The 23,130-nt window shown below is 37.0% G+C and overlaps 2 protein-coding genes across 8 annotated transcripts in view; one reads left to right on the forward strand and one right to left on the reverse strand.

The window, feature by feature from the left end:
- Positions 1-23,130, reverse strand: part of ART3 (ADP-ribosyltransferase 3 (inactive)) — a 146,376-nt gene that overhangs the window by 74,345 nt on the left and 48,901 nt on the right. The window contains exon 1 of one of the 7 annotated variants that reach the window (XM_061145768.1): positions 7,419-7,472. The exons of 5 other annotated variants lie outside the window; for them this stretch is intronic. The gene's annotated coding sequence lies outside the window, so the exon portion shown is untranslated. Of the gene's footprint in view, positions 1-7,418; positions 7,473-23,130 lie in introns of those variants that run through there. One more of the 7 variants, XM_061145763.1, reaches the window with a different exon arrangement.
- CXCL11 (C-X-C motif chemokine ligand 11) lies at positions 15,220-17,438 on the forward strand. Its single transcript, XM_061145202.1, has 4 exons — positions 15,220-15,500; positions 16,090-16,216; positions 16,327-16,399; positions 16,640-17,438. Exons 1-4 carry the CDS (start codon positions 15,380-15,382, stop codon positions 16,661-16,663), a joined length of 345 nt encoding a protein of 114 aa, XP_061001185.1. The 5' UTR covers positions 15,220-15,379; the 3' UTR covers positions 16,664-17,438.

Consider the following 23,130-nt stretch of genomic DNA (forward strand, 5'->3'; position numbering starts at 1 on the left):
TCAGGAATACATCTCTTTCCTTTATTCACTCTGTCCCCAACATGATGGGCAACAGGAACTCTGCCTCTTTCCTGGTCTATCTGAATACATCCAGCACACCCTTGGTGGTGCTGGTTTAGTTGCTCAGTTAGGACTGACTCCTGCGACCCCAAGGACTGTAGCCCACCAGGCTCCTATGTCCATGGGATTTCCCTTTACTCTACTGCTACTAAACAACAATGCTGGCTCTTGGCAATTCCCAGGACCACTCCCCCTTTACTTTAAAACTGCTTCTCTTTTCCCTTTCCCTAATCCTTGGACTTCTAGCAATTTAAGACCTATTTCTGGAGCCCTCAGTTTTGGCAATATGTTCACATGCCTCTCTTCTGAGGCTTTCCAGACTCAGACCTGGACTCTGCATATTCCTCAGGTTTTGAGAAGATGCCACAGATGTAAGTAAAAGTCTGCCTCCACTAGTTTAACTCTTACAGAGCGTCATCTACTAGCTGGGCTGATCCTTGGTATTCTCCCAAATATGTAAATTCAGACTGAGAGATTCCGGAAGGGACCTGGGATGAGGACAGGCACCAACTAGCACTCTAGAAAGGATTAAGAATGTAGGCTAGAGAAAAAAATATTAGTGGAATGGAGGGATGGGAATAAGAGAGCAGGACTGTAATAGCACCAGTGTCCTAAAGTAGTTTCCTTGCCCTATTCCATCCTTCCCTGTTTTTCCCAGAAGACTCTAAGGTCTTCATATGGTACAAATTCCCAGGGACAAGGACTGCTGGCTGCCTAGTGCACTGACGTCAACTACTGCCTCCAACCAGAGTTTCTGTCCACCTCAACTAATTGTGAAAAAGAATACAGACTCCTCAGAAGCAGGAGGCTTAACTCCAAAACCTGAAACATCAGAGAACTCCTGGGAACTCCAGGGAACATTAATAGACAAGAGCTCATCCAAAATCCTCCATATCTACACTGAAACCAACCTCCACCCAAGAGCCAACAAGTTCCAGAGCAAGACATACCATGCTAATTCTCCAGCAAAGCAGGAATACAGCCCTGAGCATTAAAAGACAGGCTGCCCAAAGCCATACCAAATCCACAGACACCCAAAATTCACTACTGGACATTTCACTGCACTCCAGACAGAAGAGATCCAGCTCCACCCACCAGAACACCGAGGCAAGCTCCCTTAACCAGGAAACCTTGACAAGCCATTCATCCAACCCCACCCCGAAGAGAGCAGGCTCCACAATAAAGAGGAACCACAAACTTCCAGCTTATAGAAAGGGCACCCCAAACAGAGCAATCTAAACAAAGTGAAAAGGCAGAGAAATATTCAGCAGGTAAAGGAACATGATAAATGCCCATCAAACCAAACAAAAGAGAAGGAGATAGGGAGTCCACCTGAAAAAGAATTTAAAATAATGATAGTAAAGATGATGCAAAATCTTGAAAACAAAATAAGAGTTACAGATAAATAGATTAGAGACAAGGATTGAGAAGATGCAAGAAATGAATAATGCAATAACTGAGACCAAAAGCACTCTGGAGGGAGCCAACAGTAGAATAACCGAGGGAGAAGATAAGTGAGGTGGAAGAGAGAATGGTGGAAATAAATGAAGCAGAGAGGAAGAAAAAAAAGAATTAAAAGATAACCCTATATGCAGAACAGAAAAAGAGACACAGAAATACAGAACAGACTTTTGAACTTTGTGGGAGAATGTGAGGGTGGGATATTTCAAAAGAACAGCATGTATACTATCTATGGTGAAACAGATCACCAGCCCAGGTGGGATGCATGAGACAAGTGCTCCGGCCTGGTGCACTGGGAAGACCCAGAGGAATCGGGTGGAGAGGGAGGTGGGAGGGGGGATCAGGATTGGGAATACATGTAAATCCATGGCTGATTCATATCAATGTATGACAAAACCCACTGGAAAAAAAAATAATAATAATAAAAATAAATAAAAAAAATAAAAAATAAAAAAAATAAAAGAAATTAGGACAACCTCAGAGACCTCTGGGACAATGTTAAATGCCCCAACATTTGAATCATAGGAGTCCCAGAAGAAGACAAAAAGAAAGGGCATGAGAAAACACCTGAGGAGATTACAGTTGAAAACTTCCTTAAAATGGGGAAGGAAATAGCCACCCAAGCCCAAGAAACCCAGAGAGTCCCAAACAGGATAAACCCAAGGTGAAACACCCCAAGACACATATTAACCAAACTAACGAAGATCAAACACAAAGAGCAAATATGAAAAGCAGCAAGGGAAAAGCAACAAATAACACACAAAGGGATCCCCATAAAGCTAACAACTGATCTTTCAATAGAAACTCTTCAGGCCAGAAGGGAATGGCAGGACATACTTAAAGTGATGAAAGAGAAAAACCTGCAACCCAGATTACCATACCCAGCAAGGATCTCATTCAAATATGAAGGAGAAATCAAAAGCTTTACAGACAAGCAAAACCTGAGAGAATTCAGCACCACCAAACCAGCTCTTCAACAAATGCTAAAGGATCATCTCTAGACAGGAAGCACAGAAAAGGTTTATAAACTCAAACCCAAAACAACAAAGTAAATGGCAATGTGATCATACTTATCAATAATTACCTTAAATGTAAATTGGTTGAATGTCCCAACCAAAAGACAAAGACTGACTTATCGGATACAAAAACAAGACCCCTACATACTCTGTCTGCAAGAGACCCACCTCAAACCAAGGGACACATACAGACTGAAAGTGAAGGGATGGAAAAAGATATTTCATGCAAATGGAAACCAAAAGAAAGCAGGAGTAGAATACTCATATCAGATAAAATAGACTTTGAAATAAAGGCCATGAAAAGAGACAAAGAAGGGCACTACATAATGATCAAAGGATCAATCCAAGAAGAAGATATAACAATTATAAATATATATACACCCAACATAGGAGCACCTCAATTCATAAGGCAAATGTGAATAGTATGAAAGGGGAAATTAACAGTAACACAATAATAGTGGGAGACTTTAATACCCACTCATACCTATGGATAGATCAACCAAATAGAAAATTAGCAAGGAAACACAAACTTTAAATGATACAATGGCCCAGTTAGACCTAATTGATATCCATAGGACATTTGACCCCAAAACAGTGAATTTCACCTTTTTCTCAAGTGCACATGGAACATTTTCCAGAACAGATCACATCCTGGGCCATAAATCTAGCCTTAGTAAATTCAAAAAAACTGAAATCATTTCAAGCATCTTTTCTGATCACAATGCAGTAAGATTAGATGTCAACTACAGGAAAAAAACTATTAAAAATACAAACATATGGAGGCTAAATAACACGCTTCTGAATAACCAACAAATCAAGGAAGAGATCAAAAATGAAATCAAAATAAGCCTAGAAACAAATGAAAATGAAAATACGACAACCCAAAACCTATGGGATTCACTAAAAGCAGTGCTAAGGGGAAGGTTCACAGCATTACAAGCTTACCTCAAGAAACAAGAGAAAAATCAAATAAATAACCTAACTTTACACCTAAAGCAACTTGAGAAAGAAGAAATGAAGAACCCCAAGGTTAGCAGAAGGAAAGAAATCATAAAAATTAAGGCAGAAATAAATGAAAAAGAAACAAAGGAGACCATAGCAAAAATCAACAAAACTAAAAGCTGGTTCTTTGAGAAGATAAATAAATTAAACAAACCATTAGCAAGACTCATCAAGAAAAAAAGGGGAAAAAAACAAAAAAAATTTAAAATGGAGAAATCACAACAGACAACACAGAAATACAAAGGATCATAAGAGACTACTATCAGCAACTATATGCCAATAAAATGGACAACTTGGAAGAAATGAATGAATTCTTAGAAAATCTTAACAGTCCCATCACAAGCACAGAAATTGAAACTGTAATAAAAAATCTTCCAACAAACAAAAGCCCAGGACCAGATGGCTTCACAGCTGAATTCTACCAAAAATTTAGAGAAGAGCTAACACCTATCTTACTCAAACTCTTCCAGAAAATTGCAGAGGAAGGTAAACTGCCAAACTCATTCTATGACCCCACCATCACCCTAATACCAAAACCAGACAAAGATGCCACCAAAAAAGAAAACTACAGGCCAATATCACTGATGAACATAGATGCAAAAATCTTCAACAAAATTTGAGCAAACAGAATCCAACAACATATTAAAAAGATCATACACCATGACCAAGTGGGCTTTATCCCACGGATGCAAGGATTCTTCAATATTCGCAAATCAATCAATGTGATATACCACATTAACAAATTGAAAGATAAAAACCATATGATTATCTCAATAGATGCAGAAAAAGCCTTTGACAAAATTCAACATCCATTCAAGAACTCTTCATAAAGCAGGCATAGAAGGAACACACTTCAACATAATAAAAGCTATATATGATAAACCCACAGCAAACATTATCCTCAATGGTGAAAAATTGAAAGCATTTCCCATAAAGTCAGGAACAAGACAAGGGTGCCCACTCTCACCACTACTACTCAACATAGTTTTGGAAGTTTTAGCCAGAGCAATCAGAGAAGAAAAAGAAATAAAAGGAATCCAGATTTGAAAAGAAGAAGTGAAACTATCACTGTTTGCAGATGATATGATTCTCTACATAGAAAACCCTAAAGATACCACCAGAAAATTACTAGAGCTAATCAGTGAATATAGTAAAGTTGCAGGATATAAAATTAATACAAAGAAATCCCTTGCCTTCCTATACACTAACAATGAGAAAATATAAAGAGAAATTAAGGAAACAATCCCATTCACCATTCCAACGAAAAGAATAATTAGGAATAAATATACCTAAAGAAACAAAAGACCTATATATAGAAAAGAATAATTAGGAATAAATCTACCTAAAGAAACAAAAGACCTATATATAGAAAACAATAAAACACTGATGAAATAAATCAAAGATGACACACATAGATGGAGAAATATACTGTGTTCATGGATCAGTAAGAATCAACATAGTGAAAAATGAGTATACTACCCAAAGCAATCTATAGATTCAGTGCAATCCCTATCAAGCTACCAGTGGTATTTTTCACAGAACTAGAACAAATAATTTCACAGTTTGTATGGAAATACAAAAAACTTCAAATAGCCAAAGAAGCCTTGAGAAAGAAGAATGGAACCGGAGGAATCAACCTGCCTATACTACAAAGCTACAGTCATCAAGACAGTATGGAACTGGCACAAAGAATGAAATATAAATCAATGGAACAAAATAGAAAGCCCAGAGATAAACCCATGTACCTATGGACACCTTTGACAAAGGAAGCAAAATATATAATGAAGAAAAGACAATCTCTTTAACAAGTGGTGCTGGAGAAAATGATCAACCACCTATAAAAGAATGAAACTAGAACACTTTCTAACACCATATACACAAATAAACTCAAAATGGATTAAAGATCTAAATGTAAGACCAGAAACTATAAAATTCCTAGAGGAAAACATAAGCAAAACACTGTCTGACATAAATCACAGCAAGATCCTCTATGATCCACCTCCCAGAGTAATGGAAATAAAAGCAAAAATAAACAAACGGGACCTAATTAAACTTAAAAGCTTTTACATAACAAAGGAAACTATAATCAAGGAAATAGTACTGCCACACGACCCAGCAATCCCACTGCTGGGCATACACACTGAGGAAACCAGAATTGAAAGAGACGTGTACCCCAGTGTTCATCACAGCACTGTTTACAATAGCCAGGACATGGAAGCAACCTAGATGTCCATCGGCAGATGAATGGATAAGAAAGCTGTAGTACTTATACACAATGGAATATTACTCAGCTATTAAAAAAACACATTTGAATCTGTTCTAATGAAGTGGATGAAACTGGAGCCTATTATACAGAGTGAAGTAAGTCAGAAAGAAAAACACCAATACAGTATATTAACTCATATATATGGAATTTAGAAATACGGTAATGACAACCCTATATGCGAGGCAGCAAAAGAGACACAGATATAAAGAACAGACTTTTGGACTCTGTAGGAGAAGGTGAGGGTGGAATGATTTGAGAGAATAGCACTGAAACATGTATATTACCATATGTGAAACAGATTGCCAGTCCAAGTTTGATGCATGAAACAGGGCACTCAAAGCTGGTGCACTGGGACAACCCAGAGGGATGGGACGGGGAGGGAGATGGGAGTGGGGTTTAGGATGGGGGACACATGTACACCCATGGCTGATTCATGTCAATGTATGGCAAAAGCCACCACAATATTGTAAAGCAATTAGTCTCCAATTAAAATTAATTAATTAATTAAAAAAAAAGAATACAGGCTTCTTCCCTTTTTCTCTTTCCTTGTAATAAGCCAAGTTTTCCAATGGTTACTACTAGTAGTCATGATGGGAAAATAAGAGTAAAAACATTACTAACAAAGGTTAAGTTTTAAGAAGTCACAATAATCATTCTCCTGGTATTCAATGAAATATAAATTAAATGGGATTCTAGACTTTGTCAAGGTTTTCTGATTTCTCTCACCAGACACCTCAGATTCTATTTATATCCTGAATTGTTCCATATTTAGTCCTCTACTTCAATACTCTTGAGCTTTCTCTTTTCTAGGGAGGTCTGGATCTGGAGTTAACAGTCAAACCTCTGAGATTGCCTTTCATGTCCCTGTTTCATCACAGAAGGAATTCGAGTAGGCGTTTTCACTGCTGCTGCCCTCTGACTCTAGTAATTATTAAATGTGTTAAATGACTCAGGAAATGTTACATAATTTGTGGAATATAACTCTTTCTGCATACCTTTAATAAGATGATACTGGTGCTCTTACAGAATTGCTGCAAGGACTAGTGAGACAGTAGGTGCAATACCTGGCACATGGCAGGCACCCAACAAATGATGACAATTATCATGGTCTCCATCACCACCCTGCTGCCTCCAGCTGGCACAGGTGCAAGGTTGAGTGGGAGGAAACCAGAGCTGAGGAGTGAGCTGTTTCCCCCACCACACCTCTTACTGCTCACCTACACACACATTAAAAGACTACAGAAGCAAGAATCATGGCAAGTAAGCTAGATTACTTTTGTTGGCTTTTTATTAAAAACGGAAAAAGCATTCAACATAATCTATAAAATAAAAACAATACACAGCCTATCTAAATATTTTTAAGTGTTGTTCTTGTTTTGACTCCAAGACATTCATTTATTCTAAGTATCAAAATAATATAAGAAATAAAATATCTGTACTAAAAAAGGCCCTTCCAGTTCTTTTCTTCACATTCCTCATTATATCTCCTATTTTAAAACATTACATTTTAAGTTTAAATTGGCAAGCCATGTGTACTGAAATGCTTCTTACAAATCACCATTTTAGATGTCCTATTTCTAAACAACACAAACAAATCCAGTGCAACTTCATACCTTACATACATAGCTCCTCTAACATTCACATGCAGGACTCATCTCTCCAGGCAAGATCTTTTGGTGCACACTCTTTCCAACTAGCTCTGAAATAGCATCTGCCAGATCTATTCTTTCCTCTCCTCCAGCTTTTCTGAGTAGCAGAAAACCTGAATTAACGATAATAAGGGAGACTACTGCACCATTTGTCTTCCTTTTATTGAATCAAGCTTCTTTCAGTTAGCTGTTTGTAAAGTTGCTCATAGCTAATATCTCACATGTTTCCATCCCCTAACAATAAGCATGTTGTTTTCCAACTTGGAAAATTAACATGAACGTCCACATTGACCTGGCAGTTGTAGATTGCAGTCATTTTCCAGGCGGCCAATTTAAGGCCATGAATAGAGATGCCTTTGTTGTGAGAAAAATGATGTCTTTGAAGTTTATGGTGATGCTGAAGCTGCTTTATACAACCCACTGCTCCTGGCTCAAATAGCAGCAAACATTCTGTGAGGAATACAGAGGACATGGAAAAGAGGGTTGATAATCTGTTCAGTGAGATAACAGAACTGAGATAATAGAACTTCTTCTGTCTTCTAAATTTTAACATATGAGGTCTTAAAATCATACCTAAAATTCTAAAGGAAAGCAATTCACTTTCAAACCCATGTTCTGTTTCCTTCTGAATTACTGTGAAAACAAATTAAGTAGCTTCTCTTTGACACTTCTTAACTGTACTTTAATAAAATCAACTTGGCAAAAAGTAACATTCCAAGGCAAATAAGTTTGGTTCCACATAAAACAAACAGGTTGAGAAAAGTGAATAATGGCTGTTATTTCGTAACTCTTTCTTCTTCAAAGGTAAAACATTAAATTTCGTTTTCAGAAGAATGGTAGATTGAAATCTTATTTCCAAGAAAATCAAAGAGTTACAGTTTAATAAATCACCTGTACCTTAGCTGTTCCAGGAAACCCTCTCCTTTGCAATAAATTTAATTAAGACAATGGGAAGCCATCCAACTTCAGGAACAAGATACAGGTAGCCTGTGTCTGACCAGCACAAAAAGGCAGAGATAAAAAGTAAAATAAACTGAACTAACAGTAACTTTGAAATCTTCAATCACTGAAAGCTAAAAACTCATTTTTTTCTTTTCGTGCTCATCTTTCAGAGTACCAATAACTGTCTCTCCTTTAACATCAGAAATTTGGTAGAATTCAGTCATCTGTCATGCAAGGTGCATGAGGTTCTGATTCCTTCTATCATTCTGAAAAGTAGAGGAAAAGTATATGGCTAGCAGTGGGTCAGTTGGGTCAGTATGGAGATGGAGGCCACTGAAAACTGGCCCCTTCTTTTGTGCATGTATTTGAGACTGCAATGTTTGGGGCAGTGCATATCACAGATGAAATCATCCTTATGAAATGTGAGTTCTTGTACATCTCATTCACAAATGCCAGATTACATTACCCTACATTTTGAAAACATCTTATGCCAAAGTCCCAGAAGGAGACTAAGTATAAACTCAGAAAAATCCTCTTCAAAATTCATTATCTCTGTGGAATGCTTTCAAATAGCAATAAAATATACCCTACTCCTTAATGCCATGATGATTTTTTTACTGTTTATACCCTTTTTCCCCAAATTTATTTTGGAAAAAATACAGCCTTGCCCAGTGCCTAATAGCTGCCTTGAATATAGCTGGCAGGATCTTCTGATTTCTGGAAAAGGTATTTATTAATGTTAAAGGAAAATCACAGAAGTAGAATTACATTAAGGGTTTCTGAAAAACTCCACTGGCAGCTCCCTAAAAGCCTTAATCCCTCTATAAAAGAGCATCAGGTTTTGTACTAGTGTACTTTTAAAAGTTAAGGACTACATCAATCTGTTCAACCTATTCACATTATTTTAGGTGCTTATTACATGTGTGGCAACCTCTACCCCAGGAGTGAGTCATCTGCCGTCTATAAACTCAAAACAACAGGATTCTGTTATATTATGCATGCATGGTAGGTCACTTCAGTCGTGTCTGACTCTGTGCGACCCTATGGACCACAGCCGGCCAGGCTCCACTGTGCATGGGATTCTCAGGCAAGAACACTGGAGTGGGTTGCTGTGCCCTCCTCCAGGGATCTTCCTGATCCAGGGATGGAACCTGAGTCTAACCTGCACTGGCAGGTGGGCCCTTTACCACTAGCGCCACCTGGGACGCCCTCTGCTACACTATACTGCTTTATAATAAATGAGAACTGTTCCATTTCTAACCCACTTTTCATTCATTTAACTACCAAAACAGTCTTAATTTTTTCTGCAAACAATATGCTATTCAAAGACTTAATAAAGGGTGAGTTGGGAATTATTTTTAACTGCCTTACACTAATCTCTCCCCATTTGAAAACACTTTAAAACTCTGAATTAATTGCATAATTGAGAATCATAACTAAAACTTCATATGAATCACAGATTATAGAAATGTAAAGTTGCAAAGGTTTTTGGCAATTAATCATAAGAACTACATTCATGGGATTCTCCTTCAAAGGGAAACTTGTTTGAATGGATGAACTTAGAGTAGTTCAATTCCAGAAACAACAACAACAAAAAAGGCAAACACTACTAAAAAGAGAGAGAATGAAGTTTAATCTTTGTCCTGCTTAATCAAAGAGAAGACGCAATGAGACATAACAACTTAGTGAAGAGAGAAAGAACAAAAGGACTAGGAAGATTTAGAAAAGTTTCTAAAACAAACTAAAAAAATAAAAAAACATAGTATCTATTCTTCCCTCCATCCCCATCTTTATTTAAAATATAGTATCAAGGTAGTATAATATGCTAAATGAATAACTAGACAAGTACTGTCCGATATGGTAGTCACTAAACACATGTGGCTACTAAGCATCTGAAACGTGGCTAGTCTAATTCAAAAGTGTAGTACTGAAAAAAAATTAAAATCTCACTTAATGATTTTATAATGGTTACACCTTGAAACGGCCTGAGTTTGAGTAAACTCCAGGAGCTGGTGATGGACAGGGAGGCCTGGCGTGCTGCGATTCACGGGGTCGCAAAGAGTTGGACACGACTGAGCAACTGAACTGAACTGAACACCTTGAAATGATAATCTTTCATGTTTTAAACCAAATAAAAACATTATTAAAATTAATGTCACCTATTTATTTTAACTTCTTAAATGTAGCTACTAAAGATAATTTCCTGGCAGTCCAGTGGTTCAGTGAATAAAGAACCTGTCTGTAATGCAGGAGACACCAGAGATATGGGTTCAATTCCTGAGTCAGGAAGCTCCCCTGGAGAAGGGCATGGCAAGCCACTTCAGTATCCTTGCCTGGAGAATCCCATGGACGGGGGAGCCTGGTGGGCTACAGTCCACGGTTCACAAGGAGTCGGCCACGACAGAAGCAATGAGCACAGCACCAGCGGTTAGGACTCTGCACTCCCACTGGAGGAGGCCCGAGTTCAAGCCCTGGTCAGAGAACTAGGACCACATGAGCTGCACTACAAGGCCAAAAAAATGAAGAGAAAAAAAAATGTTTTAAATGTGGCTACTAGAATATTTAAAATTAAGTATGTGGTTAATCATTATACTTCTTCTAGATAAAGCTAGACAAGACAGTAAATGCTATAAGGAAAGCCAGAAGAAATCAAGGTATTAAAGAAAACTTTATGAAGATATCAAAACTTAAAAGAAGGAAAGGATTCAGGAAAGCTGGGGAAAGTGCATTCCATCTTAAAGAAACCATATTATATGATAAAAATAAGAGGGAATCTCTCAAACTCACTAGAGAAGGGGATGTTCTCAAAGAATTAATCCTTCTTATGTGATAATAGTGTTTAGGTCAGAAGAAGTCATAGGGCTAAAGACACACATTTACAGAACATGTTTGAAATGAGGCAGACTGCCTTCTACAATAAATTAGAACACTGCAAACCTTTAAATACACAAGAAGGAACTTGGGTGGTTTAGTCCACTGCTCTATTTTCGATACTCAAAAGAGTGCTAGGCATGTAATAAAATAAATATTTGTCCAATAAATGAATGAACAATGAACTATTGATACTATAGAATGGGGTGGTGCTTTCCAGTAATCTTTAAGGCAGGGATCCTGGGAGGAAAAGGCAGTAAAGAGAGAAAGAGTGTGAAGGAAGGAGAAAGTATCCATACTAGTACCTGCCAGAGTCTAAGTTTACTTTTTGTATAGCTCAAAAAAAGAAGTAAAAAGGTTAAAGCACAAAACCAACTCTGCATAATTTTGGTTCTACATATTATCTAAGAACTTGAAGAAAAAATAATCAATAAGGATTTATGAAATCCAAGAACTTTTACTGTATTTGTTTTCCTGTGAGAAAAATGTTAAATGAATGAGAAAGAGAAATAATATTCCAACTACTTTGAGATTAATTAAAATAAAGACTAAGAGGTTTTAAAGACTTGAATGATTGATAACTGTAGGACCTGGTGGCTCAGATGGTAAAGGATCCACCTGCAATGCAGGAGAACTAACTGGGTTTGATCCCTGGGTTGGGAAGATCCCTTGGAGATGGGAATGGCAACCCATTCCAGCATTCTTGCCTGGAGAATTCCATGGACACAGGAACCTGGTAGGCTACAGTCCACGGGGTCACAAAGAGTTGGACATGACTGAGTGACTAAGACACACACATCTAAATAAGTATGTGATTTCAGAATAAAATGTAATGATAATTCTCAAATAAGAAGTTAAGTAATGTGAAATAATCATCTGAAAATACAAAACTAGGAAACAGGAAGAAAGGTTTTAATACAGTTATTTTTCTCATCTTACAAAGGGAGGAACTAGATTCTATTTACGGTTGATGTAAATTACCAGAAAAAGTCAAGTTAAAAAAAATTGAGATTACTAGCAGAACACAAAACACTGTATTCTGTTCAGATCACATAAGAAAATGTTAAAAAATATAAAGTCAGAAAGAAATCACAGGAAACATAAAGACAGAAAAGAAACACCAAGAAAGCATTTTATAAAGCTTACAGATTACCAATTACATAGTAAATAATTACATTCACCTATTAAAAATCCCTTTGATATGATTTTTGAAGTGTTTGCAAAAGACATTCAAAACAAATAGACTTAGAAAGCTTAAGAGGAACATGAAGTCAAAGTGAAAGTCACTCAGTTGGGTCCAACTCTTTACTACCACATGGACTATACAAGTCCATGTAATTCTCCAGGCCAGAATACTAGAGTAGGTAGCTGTTCCCTTCTCCAGGGGATCTTCCCAACCCAGGATCTTCAAACCAGGGTCTCCTGCATTGCAGGTGGACTCTTTACCAGCTAAGCTACCAGGGAAGCCCCTTAAGAGGAAACGGTAAAGATAAAAAGAAAACGGGATTATATCAAAGTAGAATCCAAGAAATAAAAACACAGCATGAGAAAGAACTGTTTTTTAAAAATCCACAATTCACACAACTTTATGTACTAAATAATAATGCTTGAGAAATACATATATGCAAAAACTGTTAAACATGCAAATGTAAATGGATATAAATTCGGAAGTACAGGTCTTTAGAAGACTTCTTCAGACATACAGTTACAGTCAGAAAATATATGTAAGTTGAAATAAAAGGTCATTTGATGTCAAACAAAATAGGCCTCCCATGCAAGAGTTTGGACTTAAAAGCAAAAGTGTAATTTGGGCCGCCTTAATGCCTGATCCAGGGCCAGGTGAAGTTTCTGCAACAGCCGCTGCTCCTCCGCCAGCTTTCCTGGAGTTCGTAGGGCCGCCGTTTGGGCAGGCTCCGATCCCGGTGACAGACGCCTCTGGCCAACACTTCCAGGATCCGGCTCCAACCGAACCGCCCAAGCTATACCCGCCTCTCCCGTTAAAGTTGCAGGTATTGTCCCTTGATCCATCATACGAGGGTGAAGACAGCATACCACAGAGACCCAGAAAACGCTGAGTGGACTGCACAGAGGGACCCCACTGACCCTCGAGAGACTAAGACCATCCTTAAGAAAAAGGAAAAGAAGATCCCGGACAAGCCCTTCAGGATGAAGCCGCATAATCAACTCCTGCTGCTTGGCCTCATCAACATGATTTTGAATTTAACTTCTGTCTCAACTCCTGACAATGTTTACACCTCATGGGCACATTCCTACACGGACTTCCACAACACCTACAACTTCTGGGTATGTAGGACTATGCCTCTGTCTGTGAAGGATGGACTTCCTTGGTGGGTGTCACCGCTCCACCAAGCAGATTTTAAACCACTCTGCTCTTTTCTGGGATGACAAAGAGACTTTCCTCTCTCTCGTTAATCATAACCTCTCCTTGCTCTCTTGGTGTAAGACCTACAGTCAATAGACTCGGGTCATGGGGTTACATTTGATATAAACGCCAGTGTAACAAAAGCCTAACCTACAACAAGCCCCAGTAAATCTATCTTATTCACATGTTAGGTGGACAAGATGTGTTTCAATGGTATGAGTATATTGCTGCCTTTTTCATACCCTCTGCAGGGACAACAAATATGTTATGATTAAAGTGGAAGCCTTGACTAATTTCACAAACAGGCCCTCCTAGATAGAACAGAAGCCATCCAAGCCTTAAATGAAGAGCAAATCTAAATGAGAAAAGTAGTAATTCATAATAAAATGGCTTTGGACATACTCACAGCTGCTCAAGGAGGGACCTGTGCTATAATTAAGGTTGAACGTTGTGTATACATTCCTGACTTATCTGACAATGTATCGACTACTTTAGATGACATGAAAAACCAGGTAAAAGCAATGTCAAATGAGAACATTCCTTTGTGGACTTCGGTCCTATCTTGGGTGAAGAGCGATTGGTGGAAAACTATATTTACCACTGTTACAGTTGCCTTGATAGTTCTGCTTTGTGGACCCTGAATTTTACATTGTATTATGAACTTTGTAACCCGAAGGTTGATGACATTCTCCCTAATTGGCAGCTGGAGAGCCAGGGTGCAATATATCCCTATAAATAATGCTCATAATATGAGTTAAGAGCATCAAGAGGGGGGAATGAAGAAGGAATTCATAGGGCCTGGACTCCAGCTCAGGCCTGTCTGTGCTGATCGTGCTCGGCCACCTCTCCAGTGGACTCTGAACTCTCTGCTTAGTGCCTGTGGGAACGACAATGGAAGGATAAGACCCCCTCCGGACAGGGGAATCTTGAAGATCACATCCAGGTTACTCATCACCTAAGAAAAAACAGACACTAATCACCCCTGCCTCCGGACACTATCTATCAGAATGTAAGCACAGTCTTATCGGTTATTAACTGTTTGGAATGTAACCGCGGGCTTATTGATTATTGACTGTTTGAACACATAACACGTGAATGATGGGGTTATTGTAGTTGTATTTACCCTTCCTTTGTTTACGTAAGTCTCAAGGGAATTGGGGTGGTGGGTTTGGACACGTACACATGGGGTATAAAAGATTTTCACAAATGCTGGTCTGGGCCCTTGGCTAAGAGGAGACTCTGCTTTGGGCCCGCCAGTCTAATAAACTGCACTCCACTAAAAAAAAAAAAAAAAAAAAAAGTGTACTTTGTTATTTTTTGTTTTGTTTTTTTGTATAATTTGTTATAAAGAATGTTCTTTTATATAGTTCTGTGAAGGATGGAAGGTGAAAGGGCTGAAAATTGGAAGACAATCTTCCTGAAAGGAAGAATGAATGGCAATCAGAATTTCACTGCCCACGGTAGTCCAATTAAACAAATACATTTCTAGGAAATGCTACTGGAAGGCTGGTTCCCAGCTGGGAATACTCTATATAGCTCTTTACTGTCTACAGACTGCTTTCACATTCATATTACTTTCAATACTGTAACAAAAGGAAGAACAGTAGATAAGAATAAAACAGAATCTCTTGGAAGAAAGGAACATGACTCAAGGAGGGAAATTCCTGTTGCCATAAGAGGACTGCTGGTATATAAAGTGCCTTATGTATGCCAGTAAGAATTCTCTTCCATGATCTGCTTTTCTACTCCCCCCAAGAAGAATATCAAAGCCAAAGCAGCAGCAACAAGCATGAGTGTGAAGGTCATGGCTACAGTCCTGGCTGTGATATTATGTGCTGCAATTGTTCAAGGTATATGGTACCTTTTATTTCTCAACCTATAAATGTCTTTTCTAAAGCTTCAAATGTCTTTTCTAATGCTTCAAATGTCTTTTCTTTCACTTTTATCTCAAAATATACAGTGAATTTTTATTTATTTCCTAAAACATTAGCAGTTGCTACATACAGCTTTGGCAGAGAATATTGGAAATGTTTAACTGAAACTAGAGATGATAAGTTTAACAGAATTTATTTAGCTACAAAATCTGACAAGAGCCTTTAGGAATAGTTTTAAACGTCTGTCAAGAAGATTTTAAGAGATAATGTTATTAGCTTTCTGGAAAAGTTCTTGAGCATAAAAGCAACAGGCAAATAAGCTTGATCTCCAATAAACTTTCATTTTTCCCTTTATTCTTTAATGGTATGCTTACAAATTTAAAGAGAAAACTGTCAACTTCTTACTTAAGTTCTTTTCCTTCTAACAGCAGTGTTGAGTGCTATTTGACAAATTACTATCTCTAGCCTCACTAAAAACTTGGCTCACATTCTTCATCAAGATTATAAAACAGAGCCCAGTGCTGCAAATTAATGTATTAGTAACTGATGCTATAATCTGTTCTAGGCTTCCCTATGTTCAAAGGGGGACGGTGTCTTTGCATAGGCCCTGGAGTAAAAGCAGTGAAAGTGGCAGATATTGAGAAAGTCTCTATAATTTACCCAACTAATAACTGTGACAAAACAGAAGTGATGTAAGTTATGGACTTGGTAAAGGTAATAGTTGGGGGGGTGCTTTTTTGTGTTGTTTTTCTTATGTTTTTCCATTGAAAATTTAAGACTGTTTTGGACCTTCCCTTAACAGTATCACCCTGAAAACAAATAAAGGACAAAGATGCCTAAATCCTAAGTCAAAGCAAGCAAAAGCTATTATCAAGGTAAGTTACCAGATTACTTCCATTTTATAATCTGCTTTAACCTAGACAAATTTTTTGGGAAAAAAAAAAACTGACAACTGCAGAATGGTTTTGTTATGATTCTGTGTAAAGTATTCTGATAAGGGATCTCTGGTTATGATCAACTTTCCTTTCCTGCTACACATTTTTGCATGTCAACTCTTAAATCACTAGGAAACAAGAACAGTCCAAGTCTGTAAAATTCTCATTTTCTCATTACAGAAAATTCAAAGAAAGAATTCTTAAAAATATCAAAACATATGAAGTCCCGGAAAAGTGGATCTGAAAACCTAGAACAAGTATAACTGTGACTACTGAAAAGATAAGAACTCTCCAGTAAGGAAACTGACTTTCTCCTGCCGGCTGCAATGAACATTCACGCATTTCTAGGTTAGGAAACTCTCTAGGAGATTTGATACTCGTAACTGTTTTGCTGTGGCTATGAAAGCATTTCTTGTCTCCAGAAGTTATCTGTCTGTACTTGACCTATATTTCATATTACAATATATTATTATTACTAGAATTAAGACCATGACTCATAAGTCAAAGCATCCATGAGTATAATAATCATTCCTTAAATAATTTTTATGTCAATTCATATTCCTTTTCCCAAAAGTTTTATATATATATATATATACATATATATATATATATATATAGAGAGAGAGAGAGAGAGAGAGAGAGAGAAAGTCCTTAAATATCATCATATTTTATAAAGAAGGCTGTAATTCACGAAATGTACCATGAAGACAATTATAAACAAATGGTAACTGGTAAGAGTGCAAATATTTAATAACAAAATGAGTAGCTCTGGTGTTTTGAATTTTTTAAATAACCATTTTTTCATTGAGATATTTGAAGCAATTAGGATGTATGTGTTAACCATGAATTTTGGTTTTATCCATTCTTACAAATTATAGTAACACTTTGGACACATTTCAAATATGAAATATTTTTGTCTACCAAAGAAAAATACTGAAAAATAAATAATATGTGCATATCTGGCAATCACATTTCCTTTCTGTGATTCTTTGTCTTAGAAAAATACCCATCTATTTTTCAGTCATGCCTGTACTATAAAATGTAGAGATATCTAAGATAGTTTCACTTTGAAAAAAATCAAGTAATTTTTCTCTAATAAGCTACCACAACCCTCCTTAAAACAGAAACAAATATATGTCTTCCAGAAACATAAGATATCATAAACAACTTTACCTTGTAATTCAAGAAATACACAGCTACCTGTCATCAGAAAGAATTGTTCTGAAATATATTTTAATGAGTAGTTGTGAAGGACAACTATCTCTTTCATTTTTTTTAAAGGATCTTCCTACACTCAAACTGCTTTCCTACTCAGGGCAAATTTCTTCTTATGTGAGCTTTGGCAGGAGGCCAAAAAGAAAAAGCCAAAGAAAGGAGTTCCCTGGCGGCCAGAACAAGGTCTCAGCAAAACCACTCCTACCCTAGACTTTGAACTCCAGCAGGCACCACAAAGATGCTATCAGATATATTTAAAGCAGCAGTAGTAACAGTGTAAGTCTGATAGTGGTGACTTCCTAACATGTTCCTGTAGCATGACTGTGGCTATAATCCTTCCTGCCACCTAGCACCCTTAGGTTTTGTACATTTTCCAAATCCAATTCTTCAGTCTTCCTGTGAATTCTTCAACTACCAATTAAATTCCTTTCCACTGAAGTGAGCCAGAGCTGGTTTCTCTGTGTGGATCCAAAAACCCTGGCTGTTACAGCACTCTTCATATAGACATCTATACACTGGGAAAACTAAAAGATTTATAGAACTACCAAAAATCAGGTTATTTTTGTTTATTTGAAAACAAAAGAACAATTTAAATGCATCTTTTGCATATCCTTATTATCAATATCAAAGAGCCGACCATAAAACAGATCAGAGAATGAACAGAAAAGTCAAGAGCAGAGTAGGGTGGAACCCCTGGAGCCCAACAGTCCTACTGACTAACTTTTGACTGGTGCCTACAAGCAATAATGAGAAGCCAAAATATTATCCAGGAGATCTGTATATAAATAAATAAACACCTGAATCATATGTTTATTATATGGTATATTATACAGATATACAGTATAAATATTATGTGTGTATATATCATAAATCTACATAAATTTCTATATAGATATAGGACTTCTATAAGAATTCCCTGGATAGTTTTAAAACTTGGATCTATCATTAGACTATTTACAGTGATTTTTTTTAAGAATATCTTTAAAAATAAAAAAATTCACTGAGTAAGAGCTACATTATAAATTTGATATTTTTTAAAGTAAAGTAGCATAGATCAGCTGGAGAAGGCAATGGCAACCCAGTCCAGTACTCTTGCCTGGAAAATCCCATGGACATGGACAGAGGAGCCTGGTAGGCTGCAGTCCATGAGGTCGAGAAGAGTCAGACACGACTGAGTGACTTCAGTTTCACTTTTCACTTCTGGCATTGGAGAAGGAAATGGAAACCCACTCCAGTTTTCTTGCCTGGAGAATCCCAGGGACAGAGGAGCCTGGTGGGCTGCTGTCTATGGGGTCGCACAGAGTCAGACACAACTGACGCAACTTAGCAGCAGCAGCATAGATTCAGTATATTATCATTGAGAAACAATATAATACTTAAATTTCTTCACAGCAAAATAAGACATAAAAGAATTAATGCTGTTGTTCTGTTGCTAAGTTGCGTCCGACTCTTCGTGACCCCATGGACTACAGCACACCACGCCTCCCCATCCTTCACTACCCCCCAGACTTTGCTCAAACTCATGCTCATTGAGTCTGTGATGTCATCCCAACCATCTCATCCTCTGTCGCCTCCATCTCCTCCTGCCCTCAATCTTTCTCAGCATCATAATTAAAATACTTGGGTCAAAAATCCTTCCCACCTCAGTACCTTTACACATATTATTCCCTTAGCCTGTTTCTTCATTAAACTAATTCCTACTTGCCACTTACATCTCAGCTTAAAAGACATTTCTTCCCTATTTGTCTTCAGAACACTCTATTTGTTGCAAATAAAGAAGTATTTTTGTGCTTAATATATGCTCTTCCACAAGCGCAAGCTCAGTAAGAAAGCTACTATAATCCTAGTCCATAGTACACTGTCTAGCAGATATCAGATTCTTGATAAATATTTAAGAATGGAATAACTAAATGGCAATAGAAACTAAGGGAAAGGAACTTACATCAAGGAATATCATGAAGGAATGCATAATGGTAGAAAAGTACAAGTTGAGTTTTTAAAATAATAATTAAATTAGTTTGGTTGAAGTGAGGATGAAGGATATCAAATGTCTAACTGAACAACCTTGAATTTTACTATCTATAAAATGGGGATTCATTAAATGTTCATGAATAAGATAAGTATCCTAACTAAGTTATTTCCTAGTTATTCTAAATAATTCTGGGGATGGCTTAGAAGATTGACTGGAACCAGGAAAGCTTGGGAAAAGGAGTATGTTGCCATAGCTCAAGTCTGTATTTGCCAAACTTCAAGTCATTCTCATACCATCATCACAAATTTTCTTTTACTGTATTTCTGATCAATCTTCATTATTCTCAGCAACTTCTTAACACTTTTATTTTGCTTCCATGTGCATTCAAAGCAAACTTTCACTACTGTACAAGTGAAATCAACATCACTTCCTATAGAAATAAAATGTAACAATAAAAGGAAACAAGACAAATTTTTAGAAAGGTACCACCTCCTAAGACTGAACCAGGAGAAAATAGAAAATATGAAAAGACCAATTACAAGTACTGAAGTTGAAATTGATTTAAAAACTCCCAAAAAACAAGTGTCTAGGACCTGATGACTTCACAGCAATTTCTATCAAACATTTAGAGAAGAGCTAACACCTATCCATCTGAAACTATTCCAAAAACCTGCAAAAGAACATTCCCAAACTCATGCTATGAGGCTGCCATCATCTTAATACCAATCAGACAGAGATACCACAAAAAAGAAAACTACAGACCAGTATTACTGATGAACACAGACACAAAAGTCCTCAACACAGTAATAGCAATCAGAATCCAACAAGACAGTAAAAGGATCAGATACCACAATCAAGTGGAATTTATGCCAGAGATGCAAGGATTTTTCAATGTCCACAAATCAGGATGATACACAACACTGGAAAAAACTGATGAATAAAAACTCTATGATCATCTCAATAGATGTAGAAAAAACATTTTGACAAAATTCAACACCCATTTATGATAAAAATTCTCCAGAAAGTGGGCACAGAGTGCAAACTACCTCATCATAATAAAGGCCATATATGACAAACCCACAGCTAACATCGCACTCAATGGTAAAAAGCGGAAAGCCTTTCCTCAAGATCAGGAAGAAGAGGATGTCCACTCTCACCACTTCTGTTCAACATAGTTTTAGAAGTCCTAGCCACAGAAATCAGAGAAGAAAAAGAAAATAAAAGGAATCAAATTGGAAAGAAGCAAACTGTCACTATTTGCAGATGACATGATACTATACATAAAATAATCCTAAAGATGCTACTAGAAAACTACTAGAGCTCATCAATGAATTCAATAAAGTTGCAGGATACAAAATTAATATATAAGTCTGTTGCATATCTATATACTAACAATAAAAGATCACAAACAGAAATTAAGCAAACAGTCCTATTTACCATCACATCAAAAAGGATAAAATATCTATGAACAAACCTACCTAAGAGGGCAAAAGACCTTTACTCTAAAAACTATAGAAACTGAAAATGACACAAACAGATGGAAAGATATACCATGTTTCTGGACTGAAGAATCAGTATTATCAAAATGGCCTACCCAAGGCAATTTACAGATTCAATGCAATACCTAACAAAACACCAGTGACATTTTTCAAAGAATTTTTAAATCTATATGGAAACACTAAAGACCCTGAATAGACAAAGCAATCTTGAGAAATAAAATGGAGCTGGAGGAACCAGGCTCCCTGACTTCAAACTATACTACAAAGCTATAGTAATCAAAACACTATGGTACCATAAACCATAACAGAAATATAAAAACAGAAATACAGATCAATAGGATAGGATAGAAAGTCCAGAATACAGTCACACAAATGGAGAAAAGACAGTCTCCTCAATAAGTGGTTCTGAGAAAACTGGACAGCTACACACTAAAATATGAAATTAGAATATTCTCTAATACTACACACAAAAATAAATTGAAAATGGATTAAAGACCTAAATATAAGACCAGACTATAAAACTCTTAGAATAAAACACAGAACACATTTTGACATAAGTTGCAGCAGTATCTTTTTGGATCTACCTCCTAGAATAATAAAAAATAAAGGCAATAGTAAACAAATGAGACCTAATTAAACTTAAAAGCTTTCTGCATAGCAAAGGAAACATAAACAAAACAAAAAGTCACCCCACAGAATGAGAAAAAATCTGCAAACAAAGCAACTGACAAGGGATTAGTCGCCAAAATACACAGTTCATGCAGCTTAACATATTAAAAAATGAAAGAAAAACAACTCAATCCAAAGACAGACAGAAGACCTTCCTCCAAAGAAAAATCTTTGGAGAAAAGACATTTCTCAAAGAAAACAAAGAGCCAAAAAGCACATGAAAAGACGCTCAGCATTGCTAATTATTAGAATGCAGGTGAAAACTACAAAGAGGTATCACCTCTCACCAGTCAGAATGGTCATCATCAAAAAATATACAAGGAGTAAATGCTGGAGAGGATGGAGAAAAGGGAATCCTCTTACACTCTTGGTGGGAATGTAAACTGGTACAGTCACTGCAGGAAACGTATGGAGGTTCCTTAAGAAACTAAAAACAGAACCACCACATGGTCCAGCAATCCCATCCCTGGGCATATAGCCAGAGAAAACTCTAATTTAAAAAGATACACACTCCCCAGTGTTCACAGCAGTACTATTTCAATAGCCAAGACATGGAAGCAACCTAAATGACCATCAACAGATGAATGGATAAAGAAGATGTGATCTCGGGCTTCCCTGGAAGAATTGATGCTTCTGAACTGTGATGCTGGAGAAGACTCTTGAGAATCCCTTGGACAGCAAGGATATCAAACTAGTCAATCCTAAAGGAAATCAACCCTGAATACTCACTGGAAGGACTGATGCTGAAGCTGAAGGTCTAATACTTTGGCCACCCGAAGTGAAGAGCCAACTCACTGGAAAAGATTCATGAAGAGTCAGATACTACTTAGTGACTGAACAAGTCCCTTTCTGAATAGCACAATGATTTAAATCCATCAGTCACTCTGTTAAGTCAAAATATGCTACAATTTAATTGAGATTCTTGGAAACTTCCTATTTTTAATATATGAAATAACTCAGAAAAGCAGCAGCATAATTATACCACATTTCTTCTGCTCTTCTCCAGAGGAACCAGGAATAAAAACTTATTTTCACTTTCTCTGAAATGAGAACTTTACACTCAATTAATTTTTCAGTGGACCACTGGTATATAGACTTGGATTAATCACTGTAGTTGATGACACATACATTGTCACCTCTGAGGCATATATATATATCATAAAATGACGACCCATGAACACACCACCCAAATCAAGAACTAGAACATTAATAACAATATAACCATGTGTTTCTTCCCTATCCTATTCCCTTGCTTCTTCCAACCCCAAGACAATCACTATTTTGAACTGTTTCTTCCCTTGCTTTTTTAAAAATTG

Source organism: Dama dama, chromosome 6 (genome assembly GCF_033118175.1).
Source record: "Dama dama isolate Ldn47 chromosome 6, ASM3311817v1, whole genome shotgun sequence".
Classification (NCBI taxonomy): Eukaryota; Metazoa; Chordata; class Mammalia; order Artiodactyla; family Cervidae; genus Dama; species Dama dama.